We start from the raw sequence: 26606 nt of genomic DNA on the forward strand, positions 1-26606 counted from the left end.
GGAATGTTCTTTCATTGTAAATGCTCATTTGAGTAGGAATATTTCTAGTTGTATGAGTCACCCCTTTCTCAACTGCTGCATGAAATACCAAGAAGTGGTTTTTACATAGGGAGTTTCAGAGACAAGGCAGACACCAAAAAAATACATCTCCAAAGCATCTTGTAGTGTTTTCATTCTCCTGTAGGAGCATTATGTGGCATACGTAGCATGATTAAAAAGTTATCCTCTATTGTTTTCTTTTTCTTGAAAATTGTGATGAAATGCCTTTTTTCTTTTTCTTTTTCTTTGTAATAGTATGTGCTGCTTGATACACAAAATCAGTTCTACGATAGCAAAATATAGTAAATCATAAATAACATGGTTCTGTTTAATGTAAGTCAGAAACTTAGAGTAAATTGCAAAAATTAGAGCGGACTTCTCTAATCCGTGGCTCTTCAGCAGCTGGTTTGACTTGTTCCTGGTTTAGAGGACAAGGATCATCATCTGAATGCTGGTTGCCACGGAGATTCCCATAGCTTTTGGAATCATAAGTTTTGCCTGAAAGGAAACACTCCTTCAGTGTGAGTTTTTAATGACTGTAGTGGTTTCTGTTTGTCAGTGCACCGTATAGCAGATTAACTACTATGTCTGAGCAGGTAGAAGGGAAGGGAGTAAAATATTTTCTTGTAATCAGTGAAAGCATCTTAAATCTGTATAAAATCCTAAAATATTTATGCAAATAGCATTGTAAGGCTTGTTGGAATAGATTAGACTGTTATGGCATCGAATCTGTTATCTTTCAGTATTGGCTGCCTCAAAGGAGAGTGAACTTTGGTTGTAGAGCATGGGCATGGCAATAAATCCTTCTAACGCTGCAGGAGAGGGGCCTGAGGACTGACAGGCTGTATAACCAAGGACGTCTCTCTCCCTCAGGCTTGAGCCTACAAGGCCTTCCCTACATCTACAAACAATAAAGGTAGGTTTTCTAGGAAAAGATGTGAAAATGAAAGAATTGGGCCTGCCCACTTGTATAGCTGCCTGTTTATCAGTCCTGTTTGCGTTACCAGAAGGACTCTGGGGTTAGACAGCTATATCAGCTTCTTTCTTTTATTGCAAGTGTAAGACCAAGGGCTGAAGGTGAATGTATTTGGCTCTAAACAATGCGCACGATGGTTAATTTAACCCATGTGGATATATCAGTGTGAATTGCTGGCTGGAGTAAAACAATGGTTATTCAGAAGAGAACCACAGTGAAGCTCCGAGATCAAGCCCCAGTAACTTCCGAGTTATGTTATCTTTTCTAGGTGGTAACTAAGTAACTACCTGTTAAATCTGCTTGATTTCTTCCTTTGAGGCTGTTTCCTGCATCTATGGGACTATCAATATACTTCATAGCAATGGGTGGCGGCTGGTCCTTCTCTCGCTGAGCCTGCGTAACTGAAAGAACAACAGAAAAGGTATTTAATTGAATTGTATTAACATCCTTTTGTTCAAGGAGGAAAAAGTTATGTCAGGTTGACTCTACCTGGCTGATGAGAACTGGGTATTGTTTCAATCCCGCCCTCTTCAAAGGACTGAATGGATTCAAGACCAGAATCCGACTCTTTCACTGGCCTTCCCATAATCTCCATTTCAGTCGCAGTTTTATTCCTAACCAGGAAGTAGGTGTGCATTTTCCCTTTGCCTTTCACTTCTATTTCTCCTCTTTCAGTCATCTCAAAATTCTTGTATTTTAGGCATCTAAATTATCAGAAGCAAAAATGATACCAGTGTTTTAGAAGAGCTATTATAATATAAGCAATAAAATCAGAACAAGTACAGAGAAACAACAGTATTGACCGTGAAAAACTGATAGAATTTGTTCCAACAGTTTATTCAAGCCTGCTTTACTTTTATAAAGTTTTACACATACAGTCTGATCCAAAACCAGTGGATAAAACACAATCAAATACTTTGGTATGGTAGAAGCTTCTTATTGACCGGTAAATAGAAATTAACAATTGATGTAGCCAGTATCAGTTAGACAAAATTACATCTAGTCATCCCACCTTAGAAGGCAATCAGGTTGGTCAAGCATGATTTATCCTTCGTAAACCTATGTTGGCTACTGCTCATTGCTGCCCTCTTCATACGCCCCGAAAAGGCTGATACAGAAATAATCAGAACAAACAAAACTCTTTGCCAGCACTGACTTTCTTCTTAAGTACGCTGCACAAATCAGTGACAAACAACAGCATCGCCTATAGCTGAAAGCTGCAGCTGTCCAAGGCAGTGTCTTTCAGCACAGCTTTTAACAGAAAAATATTTAATCACAGCTACTCACTGATAGGCACTGGAGCTTAGATGAATTTTACTGGCGACACCATGGCTCTCCATCCGTGAGGCTATATTCACTGTGTCTCCAAATAAGCAATAACGAGGCATCTTTTCTCCAACAACTCCAGCCAAGACGGGACCTGTATGGATCCCAACTCTAATCTTTACAGAAACACAAAACACCCCCAAAAAACATCACTTGTTATTTAACATCATTGTTAATGCTCTCTAGCCTAAACCCTTATCCTAACACAACACTAGGCACCACTAAAATACCAAATATCCACAGAGAGAGGCTCTTTGTGAAAAAGGCACCCATACTGGCCTTGCTCAAGGTCACAGAGGAGTCAAAAGGAGCTTTTTAAAGTCCTACCACAGTACGCTAACCAGAAGCCCGACCCACAGAGCAAACAACCGCACGCGTATCTTTGTGTTAGCAACTTACTTGGATAGGATTCCCAGAAACGGGGTTCTTTACTCCTTTTGCAGCTATTATCATCCCCAAGGCAAAGTTAGCAACCCGCTCTGCATGAGAGGATATGGGCACAGGGACCCCTCCGACTACCATATAGGCATCTCCAATCGTCTCCACCTTTAATTGCGAGGGAAACACGCATGAGTGTGCCATCTGTATCCTGTTGAAGTTAGTGCTTTGCTGCCCGTGGCTCTCCTTACCTGCAGCTAATCCCTCTTCCTTCTAAAAGATGTTCAGGATCACCGGGAAGCTCTGGCGTGTGTGATTTTCCTAGCACCAGGGAGCCGTTCCTTAACTCCTCACGAAAAGCATCAATGAATTCTGTCCCTGCTTACTGGACCCACTTGAGCTATCAGTGTGAGAGGCCCTAAGGAGTCGGGGATGCTGTGCAAGCACCAGACTTCTTGCCTGCCACTTAACTTAACCAGGGTGGACCTCTATGCAAAGGACCATCCCCAAGCACAGACTCCTGAACCAGGAGGTAACCAGAGAGCTCAGTGCTATTAATGAGTTCTCTCCACACAGGTGGTGGTAAAAGCATATTTCTTAAAAAAAAAAAAAAAAAAAAAAAAGTAATGAATCAAAGGCATCTGTTCACTGTGATTATTCTTAAGTGGTTTACACAAAAGTTAAGAAACTCTAAAGTTAGGATATCAGTGAATGCAAAGCACAAACTAAACTATTTGTCAATATCCTAAAATCAGCTGTTTTCCTACAACATGCTGCAGCATGTTTGAGTGAAATTCTGAAAGGTTAGTGCTCCTTTGGGCAGCCAGGCTCCTTGCAACGAACGGCACGGCACCTGAGAAACGCTTGGGGATTTGGCCCAGTAACTAGGAATTATACTGGGAACAGAATAGGCCAGCTTGAAACATGGAATTTTCAAATGTTTAAAATTCACTGTACAAGACTGTTACACAGCACAAAAAATTTGTATACTGGTCTTATGAGGCTTCATTGTTACATTCACCATCAGTAAATGAGAGATTAGTTTAAATTGGATTTACTGGATACCTTAAAAAAAATAACACCAATAAGAGAGTGGGAACAACATTTAGTCTTTGGATTGTTCATTAGTATAAAGCCTTAAAACAGTCCAGCACATTAGTCTTGCAAAATGTGTTCCTGTACAAACCTTCTATCGAAACAGTCTAGTGCACAGTAATGCCAGTAATCTTCTATAACAACTTAAAAATAACTGTAAAAAGCTACTAATGCAAATAGATATTCTAATTATGTTTTAGGCTGTGCTGGGAGATTTAATTTAAAAAGATTTATTCATAACTTCAGCCATTTATAAGCTTGGACCAAATTTCTTTGATCAGTTTCAATATTTCATTTCCTTCTAGAATACCTGAAAAAGTAATCTTGTCCTCCCACCCTGTACCCTAATAACTTCCTTCCATATTAATGGCAGTTATTTACAGACGTCAAAAGGAGATTATTGTAGCGACAGATAATTTACTCATGATGTATGATTTAAATAGAATGGGATGCTAATTTACCCTAAAATCTCTGTGTCAAATCCTGAATGCTTCAGTTATTGAATAGTTTCCTTGCCAAGGTAGAAATTCTTCTGATTTCCCAGTACAAACTGTTGCAGCATCAACTGCAAGTCTTGCAGGAGCAAGGAATGAATGAGATTTGGATTTCAACCTTTGCTATTTCTGCCTACCTAAATATTTAATATGTTGGGGACAGATATAAATTTAGGACTTGCTCTTCAACTGCTCTAATCTGGGTAGCTCTGGAGATGTTAATGACACTTTTTTATATATATGTGTGTGTGTCTGATCCTTCTAGCAAAGGATCACACATTACAGTATAGATATAATCAATCCTCTCTGAGGTCAGGAGGCAGATCTATGTGATCATCTAAATCTCCATGAATCAAAACAAAGTTTAAATGCTAACTGGATGTTGTTTATAAGGCTTTTTCCACCAAGGGACATACTTAATAATACAGTGACCTATTTTACAACAAGTTGGACCAAAAGAGCAAAGAAAATTAGTCATAATGGTTCATAAACTAGCATATCCTGTTGTGTTGGGTTGGCTTTGAGAGAAGAAAGAGCGGTGTTTCAAAGAACAGCCGTCCTGATACTAGCATTGTGAAAAGAGACTGTAGCCCATGCTAGCAGTTACGTTCCTGTTCCGATCTTTTAAACTCATTTAATCACACCTCTGCATGTTTGTTAGTTCCCATATCAAAATCATGTCATCCCTTTTAATTAAACATGAAATAAAAAGAAAAGCATGTAGGTAGTTTCTCTGTGTGGCCCCTACAAATAAGCGACTCTTTACAGCTTCTCCAAAAGCTGGGGAAGGAGGATGGGGAGTAAATGCAGTAAAACAAAACAAAGAAAAAAAAAAGTTTCCAGACTATTTCTACAGTCTTCATCAATCAATACCTACCTTGTACACATCATGCACTGTAGTCAGTCTGTCAAATAGTAGGTACATTGAATTCAACATGAGGACTATCTGAATAGGTTCACATTGGGCACAAATGTTGGTAAAGGTCACAACATCGCTGAACAGTATGGTGCACTCTTTGAACTCTCCTGTAAGCAGAAAGGCCAGCAGTAAGTAACTGTAATGCTTAGGCAAGTGCATCTGTCTGAGATTTGTTTGTGAAGACTTCTTTCTCACCATTTTTTCAAGACACATGTCCATTCAATTGTAATATTCACATATGGGTGTGCATGAAGAGATGTTGATATAGGAAAGTATCAAATATGAGGATTATAGCACATCTTGAGCAGTTTAGACATCTGATCCTGCATATGTCCATACACATTCAGGACATCCTTAGCTGTTTATCTGCAACACCATAGAGATTTACTGAAGGGGGCTAAGGCATATTCTTAGGTGCTGCCCTTAAGGTAGATGTTTTCTGGAATCACAGTGATGCTAGGTTTATAGATAGCATAAAGGAATTATGAATTTTCTAGGAAAGACCATTTTCTTTGGTTCTTTTATTTTTGAGCTCTCATTTGCCTGTATACCCAGGTCAAAAACAAAAGTTTGGTTTGCTGTTGAAACACTGAGTTTTGTTCCCTGAATCGGCAACTGCTATGACTTTTAAACTCCTAAGAATCAATAGTAGCAAATAGCTTCTAAAACTTTGCCTGACAGAATAGCCTAAGTTTTGTTATCAACAACATTAAGGCACTGTGGTCCTCCTCTCTACTACCAGTGAACGTCACCAAGCAGTGAATCTACTCCAGGGCAGGTGACGATGGACCACTGCCCCCATCTCCCTAACACCATCACATGAATCAAATGAATCCTGTGCATTCACCTGCCTCAACTCGCTTCCCCTCCTTTAGCTGGTTGGCCACGTGCTGAGGAAGCATGGCATAGAGCAGAGCTTCAGTCTTTTCCTTTTCTTCCTCCAGGTGCTTTGAGAGCATCCGTAGCTCTTCCTTCTTCCTCTCCAGCTGGTTAGAGAGCTCCATCTCTGCCAGTCGTTGCTGATTGAGCAGAATCAAATCCCTGGTCACATCATGGGGGGCGATGTCTGCAATGTGCATCTGTCGCTCTTCCAGCTCGTGCAAAGTGCGAAGCAAAGGGGAGCAGAGGTAGAGCATGCACTGCAGGGGCTCCATCCAGATCATCTGGCCTGTTTAAAATAGTTATCGGTGAGCATATTCAGCAGCCTGGACTTTCACATGATGCTCAATATTGCTGCTGTTCACATTAATGGATCAGTTCTAAGAACAGTGGCTTTTCCTAGGGCCATGGTCATCAGAGGAATTAATCTGTAACCTGTAATCACAGATGGACTTGTTTGGATGAGGTGGTCAAATAAAAAGATTTCAGAATGATTAAGAGGAACATTTAAATTTCACAGTGGGTGAAATGTGGCCCCAGTGAAGCCCATGGCAAAATTTCCCTTCTGTGGAATATGGAGCTTGAAATCACTATGATCATACAAATAAGCAGATATAAAAATGCTTGAAAGGCATAGAAAATTTTTGGCATGGGGTTGGGTTTTGTTTTGGTTTTCTGGGGGGACAGAGTCTTTTTGGATTTGATTTTGCTTTCCTTTATTTGCTTCATAAGTACCCTTGGTTTCTGAATAGCAACATACTAATTCCTACCGTTTCCTTCCTCCCCTAGCCCACTCCTGGGGAAACTGGGTGAATACCTTGAAAATTAGTAGGCTTGTGATATAATAGACACCATGGGAATTAAACCTGAATGAATAAGAGGAAGCAAAATTTTACCTCTAACTGTTTGAAATTCCTTGTTTTATTAACATCACTTTTATTCAAAATCCCCTAAATTCTTAATTTTTTCTGAATCTAGGGAATACTAGATTTGACAATCGTCACGTAAAGGAGAGAAGGGGAAAATTAGGTCATATTATATAGTTCAGAGAAGTAAAATTGAAGTTTAAAAAAACCTTTTAAGACAAATGTCATTACAGTTAATTATATGAAGCAGAGAATCATTCTGTACTCATTTCTCTCAGTAAAAATAAAGCAAATAAAATCTCTTTATAGCTACAATAATTTTAACCAGTAAACTCCTCTGTAGCATTAGTGAGAGAAAAGAAGACAGAAATCAGAATCTGAAAATGTGAGTACAAAAAATAAAAGCCTAGTTAACTAATGTATTTTTTTACCCACATCTGAAAACCAGCCAGTAGCAAGTTACTCCCCTCAAAGGTATAAACAAAGATTTGAATAACGTATTCCCATTTTAAAAATCAAAATGCATGGACTCACGGGGAAGATAACGCTTTTCTCCAGCTGTAGAAATTTTATCGAGAATTTGTGTTTAATACTTCCCTCTTCCCTTTCCCTTCCCGTCCCTTTGCCCAGTAGAACTGGAACTGCTTGCTGGCAGGGCCGATGCATTTGTTGCATATTGCTCACCTGGTGCTTTAATTATTTTCTTTATCAAAGACAACCCTTAGCAAGGCAGAGAAGTGGTTCTATTTCAAGTGCATGTGCTGATCTCTAGCGTTCTGGGGAGGTTAAACCTAGACAGTTACTTTCACACAGCCCAGTGAGCCTTCACGCTTACCCTGGTGGTTCCAACAGCAAAAGCTAGCTCCGTGGGTGACCTGGTCTTCCTTCACCTTCCACTGGTTCCCAGTGAAACAGAAGACCTTGGCTGGGTGCAGGGGAGATCCATCGGACAGCAGGATGTGGGACTCCCACCCAAAACCAGTGGCAATGCAGCCAAGCTGAGGAGGTTGCCCCTGCCTAGTGGCTTAAATTCTCTCTTTGATTTTAACCTCTGCGAATGCTAACACACAGGGCAGCATTGCGGGGGACGCTCTCACAGGTTTTCTGGGAAATCAGCAAGACGGGGCGCCTCTCTGAGGCACCTGCATGCGGATGTATGCAGCAGTGGAAGCAAGCAGGAGGCAGCAGAGGTCTGTGCAGTTGCAGGGCTACGATCTCTTTGGGATCAGGGAAACGTGGTAGGTGGCTCACGTGACTGGAGTACTGCAATGGACAGATATAAGCTCTTTAGGAAGGACAGACCGGGAAGGTGAGGAGGAGATGGAGTTGTCTCGTGTGTGAGACAGCGGGAATGTATGGAGCTCTGCCTAGGGAGAGATGACGAGGCAGCTGAGAGTGTATGAGTTAGGATCAGAGTGCAGGCCAATGTGGGCAATGCTGTGGTGGGTGTCTACTACAGACCACCTAATCAGGAAGAAAAAGTAGATGTGGCCTTCTTAAGAAAACTGGAAGAAGCCTCACGTTAACGGGAGACTTGAACCAGCCCGATATCTGCTGAAAGGACAACACAGCACAAGCAAGTTGGGAAATTTCTAGAGTGTATTGATACACAGATGAAGTTGATTTTCCTGACACAGGTGATTGAGGAACCAATGATGGGAGTGCTCTGCTGGACCAGGTATGTACCAACAAGGAAGAATTGGCTGGGGATGTCAAGGCTGGGGGTAGCCTCAGCTGCAGGGACCACGAAATGGTAGAGTTCAGGGTCCTGAGAAAGTAACAAGTAAAAAGGATCACAACCTTGGACTTCAGGAGAGCAAACTTCGGCCTGTTTGAGGGTTTGTCTGGAAGAATCCTATGGGATACAGTCCTGGAAAGAAGAGCAGTTCAGGAGAGCTGTTTGATTATTCTGTGAGTAGCCAAGGCTAGAAGTGACTCAGAACACAATCTAATCTTCCTTTGGCCTTGCCCCCATTATTTGGGAGACCTCCAAAGATGTGGGTCTTGCAGCATTAGAAAAAGTAGTTCTAAGCCTTTCAAATGGAAATGTTGTTGTTTTTTTCTGATTGGAAGCTTTCAATATCTAGTGAGTAGTATCAAAATTTATCTACAACTACCTTAAGGTAGTGTTTCTATAAACAGAACCATCTAATCTTCTCCTCACTGCACAAGGCCCTTTATAGGACTTATGTGAAGCTAGGAGTCCATAGAAATGCATTACTTCAAATCCAGCATTATTCTTGATTTAATGTGAACACTTGTGTTACTGAAAACACTGAAGTACCTCTCAGCTCTAGCATTGGCCGTTGTTTCCACGACTCTGGCATCATCTCCCTCCTAGTCTGGAAAACAAATTGGCTGTTGATAAATTTCTGAATGCTAGAGATGGTGAAGGGTACTTCTGGGTGAATGATACTGAAATAGTGATTCAGGCAGATGCCCATGGTCTGCAGTCCAGGAACAATCTTCTGAATGCTCACCCCAGCTTGCTTCACTCTGAGCTTAAAAAGAAAATGTGGACAACATGTTATAATTCATAGTCTGTTTGGGTCCAGGCCAAGTTATAGCTGTTCACTGTTTATACAAGCACTAAAAGCTGAAGCAGCCACCAGGCTTGCTGTAGCACGTGGCTTACTTCTGAGCAATGACCTTATTGACCCTGAGGTCTTGTATGACCTCAAAGCTTTGAATGAGGGTCTTTCATAGCAAGACATGGCCTGCAGGAAGGAATCTTATTATTCAAATGCTTTTCACTATCAATTGTTTTTTTTTTAAAAAAAAGCTCCTTATTCTTGGTTACCTTTGTATGGGTCTAATGTAACACCGCTGATCCCACCACAGTTAGTACTGAAGGAAGAAGATGCAAGTACATTGCTTTATGGCAATATTCTGTAGGGTGATAATGCAGGGTGTAATTTTCAGCATGCTTGCTAAAGGTCTAGCAAAAAATGGTTCAGGCTCATCAAGCTTTTCCATTCTTTTCCATCAACTCATTCCTCCCTATGGAGTATCAATGTCATAGCAACTCTGGAGAAAAGTACATAGAATTTGTACTGTGTGTCAGGGTTGCTGTGCTATCTCCCCTCTTCCTCATTTGGCAACAGCGTTAGATCACGCTGGATTGAGTATGAAAAAGTGGTAGTTTACTATTTATGCTGTAACTGTAGAATACCTAGGGGAAAGAAAGGGGAGAAAGGAGACAGCAGCATTGCAACAGAGAAGTGTCCAACAGTCAACACAGAGGAAGATAACTCTACAGTTTAACTCTACAGTTAAATGCCCTTACCTCGTGCTTTCCCTACCTCTTTGTCAAAAACCATATGAAAAGGAAGTCCATTGCAAAAGGTTTTTGGGTCAACCCAGAGACTCTTGGGATAAACAGGATCAAATCCCCTCAGGAGTTTACCTGTAGCAAGATAAATACGTAGTTTTTAATCAGATTGCGCCGTGTAAAACTAATCAGCATCACTGTAGCACTCAATCTACCGGACTCTAGATTACGACAAGGGAAGATGGTGCGAGTGATGCGGGGATCCAGAGGTACACGCATGTCTGTGCTGAAGGCTCTGGAGCTTAACACACAGCTGATCCGATTCGGTTGAGAATTTAAAATTTCACCCCGCCCCCCCCCCCCCCAAACACACACACAAAAAAGCACGGAACGTGTGACATTATATGGAAACAAGGAGAATATATGAGTGACTGTAGACACTGCTGTTCTGTGGATTTATAGATATCATAGCAATATAGCACAGCTATACCTCATAAAAATGTACACAAAAGTGGTATTTAATATGCAGCTACATAACACTTACGGAGTTAAAGCACAGGAGCACAGATTAATGTCCTCAGAAGGAGGCGGCCACTCTTATTTTTAAGATCTATAGATCTATATAAGATTTATAGCCCAAACAAAGATCATATTCTGCTTTTATTTTACTTAATTTTACTTTACTAAAAAAACTCAGTTTTTTAAAAAGCACTCGCAATGTGCAATTTTCTTTCTAGTAAATATATATTTTTGTGATACATACACAGAATAAAATAGGTAAAATAGTCAAAAGCACTCATCTGACCTAGACACCTCAATACTTCGATCTCTCAGTATAAACCAGCATGCTCTGGAAACCCACAGTATTCACATGCCTGCTTATTTCAAGGGATCTCTTTCCACAAATCCGCCACCAGAAGGTGGCTATTACAGTCACTCGGGTAAATGCTGTTCGGTAACAGCTGCTCAAGTCACCCAGGAGGCTTGGATGAAAAGAGAGTGGTGATAAAGAATTTAGGCCCCAGCTCCCGGAGCCTGGCTCCTACTGCTTCCGTGGCATCAGCATGGGTTTATCATCTCTGAAATTCAGAACTCCTTCTCCGTAACTCCTAGCATTTTCTTAGTCTGTGTAGTGCTGTTAGAAGTTTTTTTTTTTTTTTTTTTTTTTTTTTTAATATATTTCTTATTCAGTGTATCTGTATTCTTATTCAGTGTATGTTACAATGCAGTCAGCTTTACCCTGGGTGATCCCAGGCTCAGCTTTTCACCCCTTCCAGAGTCCAGACTGCAGTGTGATGTTGAGCTGAGCTCCGAATCCTCCAGAGGAATCAAGAGACCCCAGCAGGGGTAACCAAACTTCCTGTGGTCCCAGGGCGGGATAAGCAGAGATCCTGGCAATGATTACCATGTTTAACCAGAAGAAATTTAACCAGAAATATTTTGAAAAGATGCAGAGGAAGTACGAATGGATGGGATGAGCGGAGCTTACTGACTTTCTTACTGAAGAGACCCGTAAGCGATGCCAAGCTCCCTCTGAATGATCTCTCACCTTTTCCTAAGGTAATAATTCCTCTGATTGTTTTCCAGTGACTTTGCCTGGCAGGACAGGCAGAGTTTCCTCCCTCTCTAATTCTATTGGCTTTTTCAAGGTCCTGTGGAATAAATCAAAGGGGGAAATCAAGTTTATTTTATTTTTGGAGATATTTTAATGATATAATGATAATGACTACTAAAATACCTCCTCATTCAGTTGGTTTTCAATTTGTTTTTCAGAGCCAGCAAGATATTGAGGTGAGGAAGAAAATTTCTTTTTTTCTTTGTATGAAAATACAGGGTTTTGAGTGACAAGGAAAACAATATGTTCTTTTTTCCCAGTTCTTTCTTCTTCTTCTGTCTGACTGACTATTTCCATTGAAATATCAATGTTAAAAAAATCCAGGGCTGCTGCACTGATGATTCCTGCAGGACAAACAAAAGCCAAAATATTGCCAAGGACAAAACCATTCCTTTTTCATGTATTTTTCTGAAGTCATGTACCAGTTCAGACAATTCCTAGAGAGCCCTCAATGGAATTTCACTGTTTCAGAACTCAATATACCAAGTGACTCAGGAAGAAAAAAGCAACATATTGCTACCTATGTAATTTCTTACTATGTTGCCATTAAAAGAATACGCACGTAGGAGATATGCTTTACAGTTACTGTCTCTTTTATTTTGTCTGATGCCAAATGCTTATTTTCATGGGAAAAAGCTCAGCAGGATATCTGAAGAATGTGTCCTAATAGTCATACCCAATATCAATAAGAATTTCCATTAATCTAAAAAGTGGAGGGGGTCTAAAAGGAAATATTTTCTTCAGATTACAGATTTCTGCCATAAAAATCTTCTATTTTAGTATTTGTGGAAAATTTTCTCTTGAAAGAAAATATTTCATGAAGATGCATGATCAGTCCTTTTATTTCCACTTTGTTATTAGGCATGCTACTGGACAATGACAGTGATACGAAAATCTCTGTCTGAAAATCCAAATAGTCCTGCGCTTCGATAAGAATATGAAATGAGTTGTGATAGAAGGTAAAGTTTTGATATGCTATTAATTGAGAAGCATTTGTGAAAGAAATGTAAATGATCATCTCTACAGACTTGCACCTGCTTAACTCTTGCACAAGTACAATTGCAGAGTTTCCATCAAAGTCAGAATAAAGACTTTTACTCCTACAAATATCAGAGTAAAATCCAGTGCTGTGCAGGGTCCAATAGTGCTTTTGCAAGATTTCATGGACTATAGGAAATGTCTGTAATGTATTCGTAGTGTATGTATTCAAGTTAAGCAAGGTTTCTACTTCATTGCAATTTAAGGAGATGAGTTCCTGGGAATTAATCAACTGTTAGACACAATATACACCATAAACTTTAATTTTCCTTCCCTTATGAAAGTCTGTATTAAGACTCCTACAGAAGAAACAGGCACTTACAGCCTGGGCTGTTATACTGCCAACCTTAAGGAAGTCAGTGGGAGCTACAAGTTGTTGGGCAGTCAAGAGACTACCAAGCTCTGTTGGTCAGATGATTGATGACTCAACTCTGCCAGGCTTCACTACCGTGGCCAGTCCCCATTTGAAAATATTTTGAAACCTGAACAAAGTATATCTGTGAATACGATTCGTTTGTCTATTATATGTCATTACCAGCTGATCTGTATTCCAGCTGATTACCTGGCACAATATGGCACAGACCTCTTCTATCTGAATAGTAATGTAAATGCATCGATCCATCTTCATTCTTTTCAACTCTAAAAGATGGTGCGTTCATCTCCTGAGGGAAAGAACAAACAAAAATAAAACTTAAATATCCTTTCCTGATAAGGAATAGTGGTGGATTTGTACAAAAGCATCCTGTATATCAACGAAATAAACAAGCGTAAGTAATATGAGTAAGTTGAAATTTCCTTCCTCTGAAGGAAAATCTACTAGGCATTAGAGCCAAAGCACTGAATAATATCTAGTGCTGAGGATTACTCAGAGAAACTATTTTAATAATTGTCCTAATATATAGCAGTAATTATTTTCAGAACACAAGAGAGCTTGTTATAGTCTCTCTTTCTATTATTATTCACATCAATGAGAGACTGTTCCTTGCGTTACAAATTCTGGCAGAGTCCATCCCTCGCTGCTCAGCGATTTTGACTTGAACTTGCCTGGTAAGAAAGGGACAGGTAGCTGTGCAATGCATCCAGGTTCTCTATGAACTCAGAGAGATTTCCACCCAGCGTTCTCAGCATGTGGTCGTAGCCTGAACGTTTACAAAATTCAAAGAAATACTCTCCAAATTGCCTCAGAACTACCTCAGCCGGAACACCTGCCCCAAAAAAAAAAAGGTATCTTAATGAACACGGAAGGCTTGGGAGCGCTTGCAATGCATTAATAATGAATGTAGAAAATCTGCAACACCAGGAAGATTTTACAAGAAGCTGAAGAGGCTAAAATCTGGGGTGCAGCCTCAGGCTTGAGCGAGGACAGTTCCTTCATGCGGTGTGGGGACACATACCCAGTATTTTGCAGGCTTTATCAATGAGTTGCATGGTAATCTCATCTTTGTACACTTCAAAAGTCAGAAAAGTATCCTGAACTCCAGCCTGGAGTCTGCAACAGAAAATACAGTATTCTTGTCTCAGAGATGTTGTAAATGCAACATGCTTGGATTTTTTGCTAGTAATCCATTCCTTAAATTCCTTCAAGCGCAATATAGGGAATCACTATTTTTTCTAAGGGTTTAGGAGTGTTACTTTAATATATTATGGCATTATGGTAAATTTTATCAAGGATTAGGGCATCATAATGTAGGGTGCTAGAGGAATTAGGGCATTAGTCTTACGGCACAATGTGGCTCTTGGGCATCTATAGTCCTGACCATAAACTGGCTGAATTTTTACACTGGCCTCAATGCCTATTGTATTTACGTACTTTGGTTCTCATTGTGCACTTTATTTGTGTATCTCTGTCTCCTGGAAAATTCCACAGACCTCATAAAGGAATGGTGAAAACTGAGAAGATGATACATTTAGCTGCTTTTGTGAAGGAACTGAGCTGACTTCAAATCAAGGGTGACATCTATTCAGTGTAATTACTTTCCAATATTGTCACAGTGAGCCAGTGAGTCTATTGCACAATCGTCCAGAAGACAAAACGTCATCCTTAGTTATCTGGTATAACAAATAAAGTAAATGGGACAAATTAATACCATAAGATGAACTGTTAAAAGGTAAGAAAGTTTTGCTTTTGTTCCCCCTAGCTGCTTTTAGTGATCTCTCAAGACGTGCATCAGCAGATATTCACCAGTGAGAAATTATAATCCTCTACTGCTAAATTCCTGCGTATTTTCTTTCAATTGTGGGAGCACATTACCTTAATTTTTCCCACGTTTCTTCTCCATACTTATCAACCACCAATGACTTCAGGCATGTATTTATAAATCCATACTGCAAAAGCAAACACAGGAACATGGAAAAGATGCACTGGTTTTTAAAATACAATCCCAGCTCACCGTCCTGTTCCACCTCGGATTCCTCCGCCAATCTTACAGCGCGAAGGACGAAGCGCCCGTGCTTGCCAAGCGCTGCGTCCTTCGGGGAAAAGCGTAACCTTTTGCTCGTGGAGGAGAACAGGGCTAAGGTCCCCCCTCGCCCCCCGACCCGGCCTGGCAGAGAAAGGCTTGGGAAGGGGAGGCCGGGCCGGGCCGCGCCGCGCCGGAGCGCGGCTCTCACCCCCGCGGGGCCGCCGCACTCACCATGCCGCTGCCGCCGCCCGCGGGGAGCGCGCTGCCCCCGCCGCCGCCGCCGCGCTGCCCCCGCCGCCGCCGCCGCGCTGCCCCCGCCGCCGCCGCCGCGCTGCCCCCGCCGCCGCTGCCGCCGCCGCTCCCGGCCCGAGCCGCGCTCCCCGCGGCGGCGCTGCGCGGCCCCCCCGCCGCAGCCCCAGCGCCGCGGGTCGCCCACGGAGACGGGATCCAGCAGCGTGCGCCTGAGGAGGCCCTCGCCGCTGCCCCACTGCGCGGCTTGGGGTTTTGGTTTGCCGTTTTTTAACGGAGAGTATTTTTTTTCTTTAGTTGCTGGTGGTGCAGATATTAGAAGTGATGCCCAGAAGCATATCTGGAGATCGTAGTAGCTTCCTGATTGCATTTCTGAGCTGCTTGGATGCTGCATGCTGCAGCCTGGCAGGACATCGAACGGTGTGACCAAACTGGAGACCAGACAGTGCTGCCAGGCTGCACACCGTGTGGCACGGCCGGGCTGCCCAGCACCCGGTGCATCCGGGCTGGCCGCTGCACGGTGCTGCCAGGCTGCACACCGTGTGGCACGGCCGGGCTGCCCAGCACCCGGTGCATCTGGGCTGGCCGCTGCACGGTGCTGCCAGGCTGCACACCGTGTGGCACGGCCGGGCTGCCCAGCACCCGGTGCATCCGGGCTGGCCGCTGTACGGTGCTGCCAGGCTGCACACCGCGTGGCACGGCCGGGCTGCCCAGCACCCGGTGCATCTGGGCTGGCCGCTGCACGGTGCTGCCAGGCTGCACACCGTGTGGCACGGCCGGGCTGCCCAGCACCCGGTGCATCCGGGCTGGCCGCTGCACGGTGCTGCCAGGCTGCACACCGTGTGGCACGGCCGGGCTGCCCAGCACCCGGTGCATCCGGGCTGGCCGCTGTACGGTGCTGCCAGGCTGCACACCGCGTGGCACGGCCGGGCTGCCCAGCACCCGGTGCATCTGGGCTGGCCGCTGTACAGTGCTGCCAGGCTGCACACCGTGTGGCACGGCCGGGCTGTCCAGCACCCGGTGCATCCGGGCTGGCCACTGTACAGTGCTGCCAGGCTGCACACCGCGTGGCACGGCCGGGCTGCCCAGCACCCGGTGCATCTGGGCTGGCCGCTGTACAGTGCTGCCAGGCTGCACACCGCGTGGCACGGCCGGGCTGCCCAGCACCCGGTGCATCTGGGCTGGCCGCTGTACGGTGCTGCCAGGCTGCACACCGCGTGGCATGGCCAGGCTGCCCAGCACCCGGTGCATCCGGGCTGAACACCACGTGGTGTCTGGGCTGGGCACCCATGGTGTGGCCAGGCTTGCCCCATCCTAACCAGCTGCCTTGCTAGGGACGTGGCTGGGGACAGCAGCTGGGAGAATGACGGGAGGGAGGGCCTCTTTCTCCAGGACTTTCTCCAAATGGCTCTTAGCGGATCAGGAACAGTAACGGTGTGCCCCACAGCTGTGATTGCCTGCAGAGGTGAGAGCTGTAGGTAGAAGTAGCATCTTTTATTAGGCTAACTGATACTCTGGAAAAATACATTGCTGTGCCAGGCCTGACGAGAGCAGGCGACCCGAGGAGCCCGTCTGTGAGGCAAGGACAGCAGTGGCGATGTTGGCAGCACTACAGTAACGGGTTTAGATGCAACAGATCCGTGAGTTTTAGTACCCAATGGAATTACGTTAGCTCTTAGCTTTATTTTTCAAAGAATATTTTGTAGCTTGCTTTTGAAGATGAATCCTGACAAGTTAAGATGGAGAATCTGGTCTGTGAAAAATGTTCTCGCTGCTGATGAAGACGAGTTTCGGCTCTTGGTCAGCCGGACGTGCGCAGAGCTCTGGGCCGGCGGGAATGCCCCGTCCCACCCGCGCGGCCCCTCTTCCTGGCGCGTGGGTGTGCATGTGTGGGGAGCAGGGATGGAGTCGGTGGCTCTGGCTCAGCGGATCTTGCTCATGCTGCGGAGAGCCTGTGTTGACGTGTAGTCCTTTGCGCCGGCCAACGTGACCCAGCGCAGCAGATGAAGCTGCTATCAGCTTGCTGCCCCACGGCGAGCACCACCGCCGTGTGCTGGCAGCTTTGGAAGGCACCAGCTGAGCTTTTGGTGCCGTCGTTGAAGGGCAGTGGGCTGGCAAACGTGGCGTAGCCCTTCTCGCCCCTTCTTGCTTGCTCCGGGATCAGCCCGCTCTCGGGATGAAGCCCGGGCGGCTCTCACGCAGCTGGGCGGACGCTGCGGGGCGGCGCCGGCGCCGTCTGCGGGGACCCCGCGACCCCCGGCGCAGCTCGCGCCGCGTTATGCCGGCTCGTTAGCGCCCCGCGGCCCGACCTGGCCCGCCGCGCTTCCCGCGCTTCCCTTGGGACGAGGGGAGTTGCTGCCGGCGCGGGCGCGCGCCGCCCCCTCGGAAGGGCGACGGTGATGCTAGTTCAATTACCTTAGAAATGAGCATATACATTACGCAGCCAGACTGACTGTTTAATAACACCTACGAAGTAACTAAAAATAATGGGATTTTGAGTTTGTGACTGTCATTGTCATCAATACAGCTGTAACTTATTATGCAATATCACTCTGATTTCTGTGCAAATTTTACCCACGTAAGCCTGCTGTTGATATGAATGCAAATAATTTGATATTAGAAAAGATGAGTTAAGAAGCTAAAAGTAAAGAACATGGAATAAGGAATAAGTACGATATCATCTAAGAATTACGTATTTTTGCTTATCACTATTTATGTGTATAAATACTGATTACAGGTTTAGAAATCATGAATTACTGGAGAGATCTGCAAATAAAAAGCTTTAGTATCTTTTACTTTTCTTATTGACTGCATGACACAAGTAAACAATCTAATGATTTTTAGTAGCAAAGATAAGCAACTGTAAAAAACTTTGGAGATGCAGTTCAGATAAGCTATCCAAAATTCAAATTAATAACTGTAGATTAAAAACCATGGTCCACAAGGACATTTAGACTGAAGCTGAATTTATCATTATAAGTCTAGGCCTTCATTTAGTTAGTGAATTGATTCCACTAATTTTCAGGACTATTTGTCACTATTAGATTAGATTAAAGAATTTTCAAACCAGGATTGTTTGCAGGCAGGTTATTGGACTGCTTGTCCTTCGCAACCGTTGTCCGTGATGTGTCTTCAGTCACCTTCGTCATCTCTAGCTGGATAACAGAAGCTTTCTAGAAGGGAGAATAGAAAGCAAGACAGAAAATACACTTAAAACTTAAATCACGTTTCTAAGGTGATTCTTTTTTTTCTTTTCTTTTTCCCTTGGCACGGTGTAATCAGTGCTACCATTCATAAAATTTTGGAGATCAGCAGTTATTTCTATGAGTAACCATCACTTTTTAATAACAGGCAGAACACCCTACCTGCTTCTGTATCTCAGTGCAACACGTGTAAGATGAAGATAACGCTACTCCCTTTCTCAGTCTGTCTGCATGCTTTGATGCTGTGATTACAGTCTCTCCTGGCACGGTGCAGTCAGTTGTCTCTGTGCTGCGCACACGCTGGCCCACCGCAGTGGCCTGGCAGTCAAGCCAGAGGCCACCTTCCATGGGGGCTGCAGAGCTGGTCCAGTTTTGATATAGGAAGGAGAGGCTGGAGCAAGATTTCTTTGGTTTCAGAGGGTTTTTGGAATTGCAGAAGGATAGAGTGAATGCGGAGAGATAAACTGGGACAGAACTGGGCTGCTATTTTCCCAGCCTATGAGACTGAGTCTTGTTGCAAAAGCAGGAGATACCTTCAGCTGAAGTATATTTGGAAAGTCTTCAGTTGTCCTCACCTACGAATAGCTTTTCCTTCTTCCCCAAACCAGCTCAGTGCCCAGGCCTGACTGAGTCAGCTACTGATTGTGTGTATCTGTCCTTCAGGAACTGCTAAAAGTGATGCCCCAGAGAGCAGAACAGCAGCCAAGTGTTGTACTGCTAATGCTGAAAGAGTCTACAACCTTCCCAGAAATTTGTGAGCACGTTATCTGTCTATCTGTCTATCTATCTATCTCATATTTCTTCTGCCTTTGTGTTGAAGGATCCATTAATTTGGAAAGCGGGCGTTGTGGCCTTGCTAGAAAGATATTCATCCATGCCCATCAAAAACAATTGTATTGAGCCAATTTCCCTTGGCCTTTTGTTGTACTCGTACCTTGCTGGTAGTAAAAAGCATCCTTGAGGTCCATGGTGGTTCAGCAAAATAGATGGGCTATCTGTAGGAATTTATTCACATGTTTTCAATTAGAGGAGAAGTGAAAATAGGCAATACAGCAGTTCATAACTTCTGGTTACAACCCTGGAGAATGCAGCTGTAGATCTGCAGTCTGTGCATGTAAGGACATACTCTTTTTTATGTCTTTTTCTTTCTGTTGTGTGGTTATTAGCAGCACTGGAAAGCCATGTGTTAGTTGCCATGGTGTAGGGACTACTCCCCATAACACTTAGCCGTCTGAGCAGGTCACATTCTGAACATTTCAGTCTGGAGCCCAAAATACCATAGCAGTAACAGAATACTTTCTCCAAGTGGTTGCTAGAAATCTCTCCAACCAAAGACCCCTAATACATAGTCCTTTTTAGTACACTTGCTTTAAATGTAACCTCCCATCCCTTGTTCAGATATCATGTGTTCACATTTGTCTTGAATTAGCATGCACTGTGACTTTCTAGTGACTTGAAGAGAAAAAAAAATTCTGTCCCTCTACTGAAGGAAACCAAAAAGGAAGCTTTATATATGTGCATTGGTAGGCTTCCAGGCCTTCATGCTACCAAACCATGAAGACAGCTGATGGAGAGTCTAGATTATGAATAAAAATAAACACAGAAGATGCACTGCCCTGCATAGTTTGAATGGCTACAATTTTTAAAATACATATTTTAAAACCCCAACAGTTACATTTGAATTCTTATTAAAGACCCTGGGTAAAATTTAGCTGTCATTAATACAGACTTACTCAACTTCAAAAAAAAATTGTACTAGTTCAGGCTTTGTACTCTAGAAGGCTCTCAAAAACTGAACTTCCTCTGGTTAACTGTTAAACTGCGGAGGAGTTGGAAGACTGCATCAATAGTATTTAAATCAGCTTTGCAAAACTGCCAGGCAAAATTACCGGCTCAGGTCCAAAAATCCATTCACAAGTGCCCTTTACCACACTGAAGGGGAGAGAATTTAAGAAATGAATGATTTGTTCACAGAGCCGGATAGCCTTTGGCATCGTTCCCTTTCCCTCGTCTTTCCATGCACGCTGCCCGCGTAGCTAATCTCTTCCTGTGCATGAATTGCTCTGGGCTCCTGCGGCATTTTCCTTCCTCGGCATTATTCCCTTACGAGCTGGGGAAGTGAGAACTGCATCAGCGACAATATGTGCAATGCAAAGGAGACACAAACCCTGTGTGCACATTTGCTGCCTGAAGCATCTGATTCAAAGCTCTCATGCGTATTCCTCCGGAGATTTTCTTTAGAGCTTGTCTCTTGTATCACTACTTGCAGTCAAGCAGGTAATATCCAAAATCTGTATTTTCTAGATAGAAAAATAACTCATTGCTTGTATTTTGGCCTCTGATTGCTGGTTAATGAAATTTATTCCAGCTTCAGCATCACTGCAACAAGCTACAAAGACTCATTTGTCTCAGCTGCCTGGGCCAGATTCATTGCTGGTGTAATCACAGACAGCACAGTTATCCAGGAGACTGGAAGAATGAGGTAAAGGGTAACACGAAAATGTGTAAAAAACCCTAAGCCTCATCAAACGATCTTTGGTGCTGCAGCAGTGCATTTGTGTTGTTTTCAAAGACACGTAGTTTGAACATACTAGCTTATGAAGCTGTTTAATTGCTTTCTGAGTTGTTCTTCTGGGACAGTAACTTCAGCCTTTAATGAACTTGTCAAATGATGGAATATCTAATACTAGCCTACATTGGCTGTGCTGATAGACAAGCTTGTGTTTGAGGGGCTTGCAGCACATTTGTCTTCTGTCCCACTAGCTAACCTTCCCTGGGCTTTGAAAAGAGGCCTTGATGTCACCTATAACCTGCTGTGTAATTCAAGACATCTCAAGGTTACAGTGCAAGAGCTCAGAGTGATTTTACAGCACAGCCCCAATAATGTTAAAGCAACAATAACTAGTAAATGCTGACACTAGCTTTATTTGGCCTTACTATTGTTAAAAATTACTGCTTTACTATTGGAAATGATAATCCAGCTAGCCTCCACTGTGGCATATTAAATATCTGTGGGTTTTGTTCCTACAGGATGGACTCAGGTTTCCTTTAGCTTGGGTCTTAATTACACCTGTAACAGCTAGATTGAAGATCTTTAATGAATCACATTCATACGAGAAGAAGTTGGTGTTTTCCCTTTCCTCTCGGGTGAGTTCTCCCATGTGCTGCATTGCACCCAGCCGCGTTTCAAAGCAGGTGCCTCCTCCTCCAGGCGAACGCTCGCCTCGGCTGCCTTTCCCCTCTGCACTGGCTTTCACCACGCTCCCTGGGCACCTTCAACCTGATATGCAGATTCCTTGCTTTTTTGTCTCCTCTGGTAATGTTTTGCAGTAATATTAATTATGCAATATACTTAAGTTTCTTGTATCACCACCACCAACATACGTTTACTCTGATTTTCCTTGTTTGATTTGAATCTGTAAGCTATATCTTGTGCAATATATTTGCCTGAAAAATACTCAGATCCATTCTGTGAAAAGGTGAAGTTGAACATCCCTTTCTGTAGACAGCAATGAGCTGCTTTACAGCTTTTGGAGGGGGACAAGTGCAGCACAGTTTCAATCTTCAGAGGACTACAGCTCCCATGATTCCCAAGAAGGATTGGACCTAAACTGTGGCAGTGATGCACTTTGGGAAACAGGGAGGTATAGTAAGGGTTTGCATTGCTTAAGTGACTGGAGTTTAAAGTAAGTAGGGAGTGGTGAACTCTCCTGGAAAATCTGGGTGGAAATCTGTGATGATAATATGAGTGAGGCTGCAGAGAGCGCTAAGGAAACTGTAGATTTGTAAAGCCTTGAAGTAGAAAAGCTACCAAGTTTTTAAATGTTGAAACAAGGATGGCTAAGGCGTTAGAAAAAGGTTCTGGAGAGGAAGATTAGATACTCGTAAAGTGAAAGGAAACACTGTGGGAAAAGAAAGATAGAAAAAAAGTGAAGTGCTTCCTTCTTGTCCAGTGCATGCCAGTGGATCTTGAGATGCACGATGGGGCTGAGACTGCAGTTCCTCCTGTAAAGGGAAAAATGCCACGACCAAGAGTGAGGGAGGCCCGGTCTGGTGTTAGAGCAAGTCTGGTTGTTGTACTAGGCTGTGCAAACTGGAGAGTTCAAGTGCCTTGCCTATCGCTGATGGGGTGAGGTGGTACGATCAGAAACTCAGGCACAGCCCAGCCTTGGCAGCAAGGGGTACGAGACACTATGACTTAGCCTTGGGTTGCCTGTGTCTCCACCTGCAATTGTAATCTCCTTTCTAATCTCTCCTTTTCGAAACTGGAGGTGTTGGTAATGATCTAACCAGCACATGACTCACCAGCCGCTTGTCCACGATGGGCAGGGAAGGCAGCAGCTCTCCTGGGTAACGTGAGAGTGGTGTTGCATTGCTTGGTCCCGTGGGAGAAAAGCTCAAAAACCTGTGTGGTTTTCCGTTCACCCCTAAAACAGATCTGTATCCAGTCGATGAACAGATAGAAAAGTGCAGCCTGGATGATGTGTGAAGCAGAGGAGCTAAGCTCCACGCTGCCAGGAAAACGGGGAACGTGGTTCCTCTGATTCACCTTCTGAAGTGGATTGCTCTCCTTGTGTATCTTTATACAACGAACTCGCATTGCAATGCAGGAAGGTCCTTCCTCTGACAGATCAGAACAACATGGCCAAAATAGCTATCATTAGATGCTTAAAAAGATTCACCTAAAAGTTCAGATGTTTGTCTGACTTCTGCTGTGGCTGATTATAATAATCATCAGTAACAAAAGACATCTTAATAAGGAAAAAAAGTGGTAGCAGTCCAGACTGCCTACTGAAAATGTTGTGCCATGTTCCGTTTAGGATGTACTGCATCTGTCCAATAACCCTTGCAAGTTAATTCAGTCTCCAGAACAATCTTTGTTCTTGTTTAGGATTTGTGTGTGGTTTTGCATTTTTTGCATGGTAGTTGTAATCTATAACAACTGAGACTGAGATTTTTAATATTAAAATTAGAACTAGCAGTGCTATATATATTTAAGATTTCAAGCAATTCCCCTTGAGACTGATTTTTCCTCAGATGATCAGTTTTGCTAAATACAGTGTCTTCCATACACAATTTGGCCCATCCTGATGTGAACAAAAATGTCTCTATAAAGTCTCTCCTTGAACAAAGCTAGGGAATGGACATCTTTCTTTCATTTTAAGATGGACTATTTTGTTTATTGAAGGGCTCGAGTTCCCCAGTTTGGAATAAGAACTTAAATCTGTGCTCCTTTCTGCTATGCCTGAGCTAGCCGTACCCCAGCTGGATGTAGCAGCTTAGTTGGAGCAACCAGAAGACTGTAAAACTTGTCTGAGAGGCAGGGTAAACGTGTTGTGCTGAGCTCTAGGCTGCTTGCAGGATCAGATCTAGGCAGTTAAGTGTGTCCCATGCTTCAGTGTAGACTTGTCATACACTTGGAAACTGGCATTGTCCTGGTGTTGGGGGTAGCAGAAGACCGCCCAGATCTGGGCAGGTCATCAGCCTTTTCAAAATTTGTTTGCAATTACAGCCAGCCCCATGCTGCTGTGCGCGTGTCAGCGCTGCTTCTCATTCCCGACTGCGACTGCCCAGGCGCCCTTTGTGTCGAAAGCGAGGAAAATCTTAAGTCTTGTTTTTTCAGAAAAGAAGGGAAAGGAGCTAGAGTGAGAGATGTGGCCATGGAATTAGTGAGGAGGGATGAGGCAGACAGGCGAATGAGTGAAACAGGAAATACACTGTAATACAGATTACACTTCCGAGGTGCAACGCTGACTTCGGGACAGAGACTGCAAACTCCCGTATTTTGTTTGTGTGCCTGTAACTGTTCCAGAGCAGGCGGGCTCGTGCTCCTGCTTGAGGGATCTGTCCCTTTTGGTGCACCCAGAGCAGTGCCTGCAGCCCTCAAGGAGAGCGCCATGGCCGTGCTCGCTCGCTGGCTCTTTGTTTGCCCGGTTCCCTCTTTTCTCCTCTCCCTTCTTTTTGCCGCTCCGAGAGGACGGCCTCCTCGGAGAGGGGACGCCCGCCAAGCACAGGCGAAGCGCAGCAGTGCAAGCAGCCAGCTCCGGGGGAACCTCGACGGGGAAATCCGTGCGGCGCGGCACAGCAAGTCACGGTGCGCGCTACGTGCAAACCGCGGGAAAACGCTGCCAGGCCTGGCGAGGAGGCCGAAGGACCCGGCCTCAGACAGTGCTCTACCGGTAGTGGCATTTGTGAGAAATACGTTAAAACCAACTTGTTAATTAGCTTTAAAGTCCTCATTTATTTCTACCTGGTGGGTCCTGTACACTGTATAAACATCAGTTATTGCCGTGTACTGTACCACCTCTTCAAAGCATTATACAGGTGGTATTTGCGATGGCAGCGAGTGACGTTGTTCACGTTTTCCAAAAGGAAAGTGGAAATGCAATGGGATACAGGAAGATAGCCTAGCACGTGACTCCAGAGTTCTTGGTCATCAGATTACATTCTGGACTTTGTTTTTTAGCTGAAGTAAATAAATACAGGTTTAAAACTGGAGAGAGGGAGTTTATAACTGAGAAACAAAACCATTAAGCAGCTAACTGGAAGGAGGCTAGCTCCGACTTGTGCAGCTGTTCTGTCCCAACAGCTTGTCTGATGGTGTAATACCTTAAAAACAATGGCAATCCTGCTGTCCAGTGACATGTATAGGCTAGCCAGTGTAATCTTAACTACAGCTGAAAACAAAAAGCCAGTGAGGAGGAAATGCCAACCCCAATCCACAGCAACAACTCTTTCAAAGTTGCTCTTCTAAAGGGTCGCCTATTCAGATGACAAATTCTGAAGTTACGTTGACTTCCGTTGGTTATGGGCTTTCTTTTGCCTCCCCACGCCAGCAGGCTCTTTGCTCGTTTTGGCCGTGCAGCAGCGTGCAGTCACCAACAATTCCGGAGCTGCTTCGTGCCTGGGACGTGGTGGGGCTCCTGGGGAAAGGGCTGCACACCTCCTCTGACCTCGCTTTCAAGTGTAGCCTCTTCAGTTAGGAAGAGATGTGAGTGCTCACTTCCAAAGCTTAAGGTGAGAGAATTGTTAACTGAATAACAATTAGGCTACTTTTTGAGGGCCTTTTTTTTTTTTTTTTTTTTTTTTTAAGCTAATATCTTCAGTTCCACAGCTCAGTTCCTGTACTCTGGGGATAAGAAGTGGGAACAACGATGGAATATTCTGATGCCAAAACATGCCCTGTTCCTGCATAGCAAGGTGCCTCCTGGGACTGTGCACAGTGCCCTAGCATTATGCTGTTCTGACAAGGACTTTTTCTGATGGATAACTATCTGGAGAAATTTTCCCACACGCAGAGGGCTGTTCATAGGACCACTCCGTCTTCTTGTGTATTGCACATATTTCTTTGCACAATGCTGTAACAAAGGGAAAATGATGCAGAGCTATTTGAGCAGTTATCCAGCACCAGCAGCCTTAGCTGTCAAGGTAATAGTGAAGAATCTTTCAAATCCATATGTGTCACCAAAATATAATTAAGGTGCAGGATTATCCAACAGAGTTCTTGATTCACAGAACTACTGCTGATGAGCAACAGAAAAGTAATAGATTTTATTGGGTCATCTTTGTCTGTGAATGCACAATCCCTCAAGCCAAAGCATTCTTGTAGGCCTGAGAAATTCTTGAATAGCAATTTCTGCCCTTGCCACAAGTCTTCATTAAAACACAGAGCAAAATCCTCAGCATTTCACCCTTAACATAATACCAAGGACAAATGACTGTGAGTAAAATCTAGCCCTAATGGTCAAATTCCTAACAGCTTAAATTAAACACCCTTTTTCCTTCTGCCTGCAGGAATGAGACCGTGCATGAAGCTCCTGTCGACGATGACTACAATCAAGCAATGGCCATGTCTG

The 26606-nt window shown here is 43.9% G+C and overlaps 1 protein-coding gene across 1 annotated transcript; it reads right to left on the bottom strand.

Moving 5' to 3' along the window:
* Positions 1 to 385: 385 nt before the first annotated feature.
* LOC134144272 (guanylate cyclase soluble subunit beta-2-like) lies at positions 386 to 16798 on the bottom strand. Its single transcript, XM_062583066.1, has 16 exons — positions 15980 to 16798; positions 15148 to 15221; positions 14291 to 14385; positions 13941 to 14101; positions 13459 to 13558; positions 11982 to 12202; positions 11793 to 11895; positions 10275 to 10378; positions 9257 to 9473; positions 6075 to 6395; positions 5186 to 5334; positions 2741 to 2887; positions 2303 to 2457; positions 1505 to 1719; positions 1303 to 1416; positions 386 to 537 (listed from the first exon to the last, which is right to left on the bottom strand). The coding sequence occupies exons 1-16, from the start codon at positions 16796 to 16798 to the stop codon at positions 386 to 388; spliced, it is 3147 nt and encodes a 1048-aa protein (XP_062439050.1).
* Between the last annotated feature and the right edge of the window lie 9808 nt (positions 16799 to 26606).

Source organism: Rhea pennata, chromosome 9 (genome assembly GCF_028389875.1).
Source record: "Rhea pennata isolate bPtePen1 chromosome 9, bPtePen1.pri, whole genome shotgun sequence".
In the NCBI taxonomy this organism is placed as follows: Eukaryota; Metazoa; Chordata; class Aves; order Rheiformes; family Rheidae; genus Rhea; species Rhea pennata.

Coding starts and splice junctions, on each gene's coding strand:
- LOC134144272 (XM_062583066.1), bottom strand. CDS start 16,798: ATGCACCGGGTGCTGGGCAGCCTGGCCATGCCACGCGGTGTGCAGCCT. Junction 5,335..6,074: donor GGGGAAGCGAGTTGAGGCAG/GTGAATGCACAG, acceptor TTCTGCTTACAG/GAGAGTTCAAAGAGTGCACC. Junction 1,417..1,504: donor ACCCAGTTCTCATCAGCCAG/GTAGAGTCAACC, acceptor TTGTTCTTTCAG/TTACGCAGGCTCAGCGAGAG.